Here is a 3,016-nt window from a genome sequence, read left to right as displayed (position 1 = left end):
GAGTTTCTTAACTTTATTTATTGGGTATTGCCTTGAAAGGCAGCCACTTATTATTATCCACCTGACAAGGGTTTCTTAACTGTATATCTTACTTTTCCGTCAACTTTAATGTGGAACGTGTCCCTCCCACAAATCTTATATCAAACCGGCCAGCTCAGAACTGATATGCGTGTGTTTACATTTATTAGCATTTCAAGTTACCATGGCGACGTAATTTGCAAACAAAGAAACCATTGTTATTAGTCATTTTTCATAGACTTGTTGCAAATCAAATAGCCTGAGCTAAAAATGAAAAATACTTTAAATCAGCCGTTTTTAGAAATATTAAGCTAAAATTTGGTGTGGTGCTAGCTGAGAGCAATGCCCAATACATAATTAATTTAAAAAAAAATCCAAGATGGCCACCAAAGCTCAATTTAAATGGCTTTAACTCAGCTATTTTTCACACACAGAGCTGAAGCTTTGTGTAGTTATAGCCGAGAACGTTCTCCATCGCATACTGAATCCACTATATTGGCCACCATAGCTTAAAAGAAAAAAATGACTAACTCGTTGATACAGTATTTTGCCATTTTAAGATGAAATTTGGTATGGTGGTAGCTGAGGGCGAACCCCAGCACCTAACACTGTCAAATCAAAAATTTAAAATGGCCACCACATGGTAGTCCCTGTCAAAATTTCTCCAAGAACTTTCTAGTTAAACCCTTAAACTCCTAACCAACATCATCGGTCGTCATTTTCTGGTTTTGAGCCTGGTTGTGACACAAATTGGGGACTCAACTTGGATCTGACCTCAAGTTTCTTGGACCCAAAGTTACAATCCGTTACAAACACAAAGCTACGTACAAATATGTGTCCTGAACCAATAAACTCACCAACTTGGTCCTGGATATCATCGGCTACACCTGGCACCTTGTAGAGAAGTCCCAGAGACTGGTTCATGCGCTCCTCGATAACACGCAGATGGGTGAGCACCTGAGATATAAACATTTAAAAAGATTTAACATAATTTATTTTAAGAATTTGAACTGTAGCTGCACTGTAACAAACTGCGCCTCAGACAGGAGTTACTTATTTAAAGATGTCGTTGCGTGGCTGTTTGTTAAGCTGGCTCAAGTTTTTGATTTGGTAAAACCTTAATCATTTAAAAGCAGGTCAATCAGAAAAAAGCTTGCTGCAGAAGCTATATTTTTGGTCGTAAACAGCCGGTGCAAACTGGGTTACCGGTCAAATCCCCAGGCTCTGCTTATAGGAGTCCAGTGTTTCCCCTAGTTTACTTGCCTTGGCAGGGCGCTAACTCTGTAGCTTTTTAGCTAGCGCGTCTATATTGCACACAGCTAGCTTTGTGCTTCTCTCTGGAGTGGACATGGGGGGTCGAGTTTGGTAGGCAGGGAACTTGGTTCTGTTGACAGGGTGGGGCGCCCTGTTTGTATAACAGTAGGGGAAACACTGGAGTTCCTCAGGGGTCCGCACTTGGCCCAATGTAATTTAAAGTTTACATAATTAACATTGTTCATGTTGCTGGTAGTTCTAACATCCACATGTATGCTGATGATACCATTTTATATACATCAAGCCGATCTCTGACGGCTGTCTCGACTTCCTTACAGTTTCAAGTCTTAAATATGCTTTCTTTAAATATGGACAAAACTAAATAAATCATTTTCAACCGCAACTTAACTTCAGCGTCATGTCTTTCTAATATTATCACCCTGGATGGTACAGCATTGCTAACTGTCACTTTCTACAAGTATCTGGTTGTGCAGTTCACTCTACTTTGACCTAATAAATCATTTTACAGTCTTTCTGCAATACACAAAAGGGTCAAAATGACCTTTCTCCCCATCGTACATTATGCTGACATCATTTGCTGACATCATCATCTTGTCCCAAAAGCCCACACTACTTTTGCTAGTTTCTCATGAGTATGCTTATTTATGTGACTTTTGTTTTAATCTAGCCGCCTGTTGCCACCTCTTGGCCGTGTTGTTCATGTAAACAAGCTGAGCTGACTAACCTGAATAAATAAAGGTTAAATAAATAAAATCAGAAACAGGATAAAGGCGTGTCTGAGGTTACCTGAGGTCTAATCTGCGCCGCCTTCTTGGGGTCCACCATGCGAACATGTTCAAAATGCTTGAGGGCGTGCTGCCGGTTTTTCTGCTCGGCACGGATGTACTTCTTCAGCAGGCTGAAGACGTGACGGGGCTGAGACAAAAAACAGACAAGATCAGAAAATGTATTTTCAAACTTAAAACTAAAAACAAGTGATTTTTTTACAGTGATTGATTTAAACCCAAATCCTACAATTTCCTCAGATTTTTATGGAAATCAATTAGTTCTACCTGCACGTAGTGAAGAGTAAACATCTATGGGAACTATTCATGAAAAAAGGCTCTCTTTAAAAGGAACCTGTTTATTTTAGAAGATGTGATTCATAAGACAGGTTTGAATCTTTTGCATCCAGAGCAGGAAAACGTTGGTCGTACTCTGGGTGGGTCCTGCTGCAGACCAGTCAGGTAGCTCCCCAAAGCCAGACGGCAGCGGTCGTTGAGCAGAGCCTCCACCCGGGACATGTGGGTCTCCACCAGCTGCTGGCGCTCACTGGCCGCCTCTTGCTCCAGCGTCTCTACCTTCTCCTGGAAGCGCTGCACGCACAGAACACCAAACGTTACACGCCCATCCACAAACTGCTACACAGCAATGGACGGGTGGATGAATGGATAGATGGGTGGGTGGATGAATGGATAGATGGGTGGGTGGATGAATGGATGGATGAATGGGTGGGTGAGTGGATGGGTGGATGAATGGGTGGGTGGGTGGGTGAGTGGATGGTGGATGAATGGATGGATGAGTGGATGGGTGGATGAATGGATGGATGAGTGGATGGGTGGATGAATGATGGATGAGTGGATGGTGGATGAATGGATGGATGAATGGGTGGGTGACTGGATGGGTGGATGAATGGATGGATGAATGGGTGGGTGAGTGGATGGGTGGAAGAATGGATGGATGA

At 42.5% G+C, this 3,016-nt stretch overlaps 1 protein-coding gene across 1 annotated transcript in view; it reads right to left on the bottom strand.

The window, feature by feature from the left end:
* appa (amyloid beta (A4) precursor protein a) overlaps positions 1-3,016 on the bottom strand; it is a gene marked incomplete in the record, with an annotated part of 45,582 nt that overhangs the window by 6,964 nt on the left and 35,602 nt on the right. Inside the window, 3 exon segments of the mRNA XM_037696669.1 lie at positions 876-975; positions 2,080-2,208; positions 2,490-2,648. Of these exon segments, the coding sequence (XP_037552597.1) occupies positions 876-975; positions 2,080-2,208; positions 2,490-2,648 (388 nt within the window).

This window comes from Nematolebias whitei, chromosome 23, assembly GCF_014905685.2.
Source record: "Nematolebias whitei isolate Nwh7 chromosome 23, NemWhi1, whole genome shotgun sequence".
In the NCBI taxonomy this organism is placed as follows: domain Eukaryota; kingdom Metazoa; phylum Chordata; class Actinopteri; order Cyprinodontiformes; family Rivulidae; genus Nematolebias; species Nematolebias whitei.
Note: the sequence above shows the minus strand (reverse complement) of the source record. Positions and strands in the feature narration are given on the sequence as shown.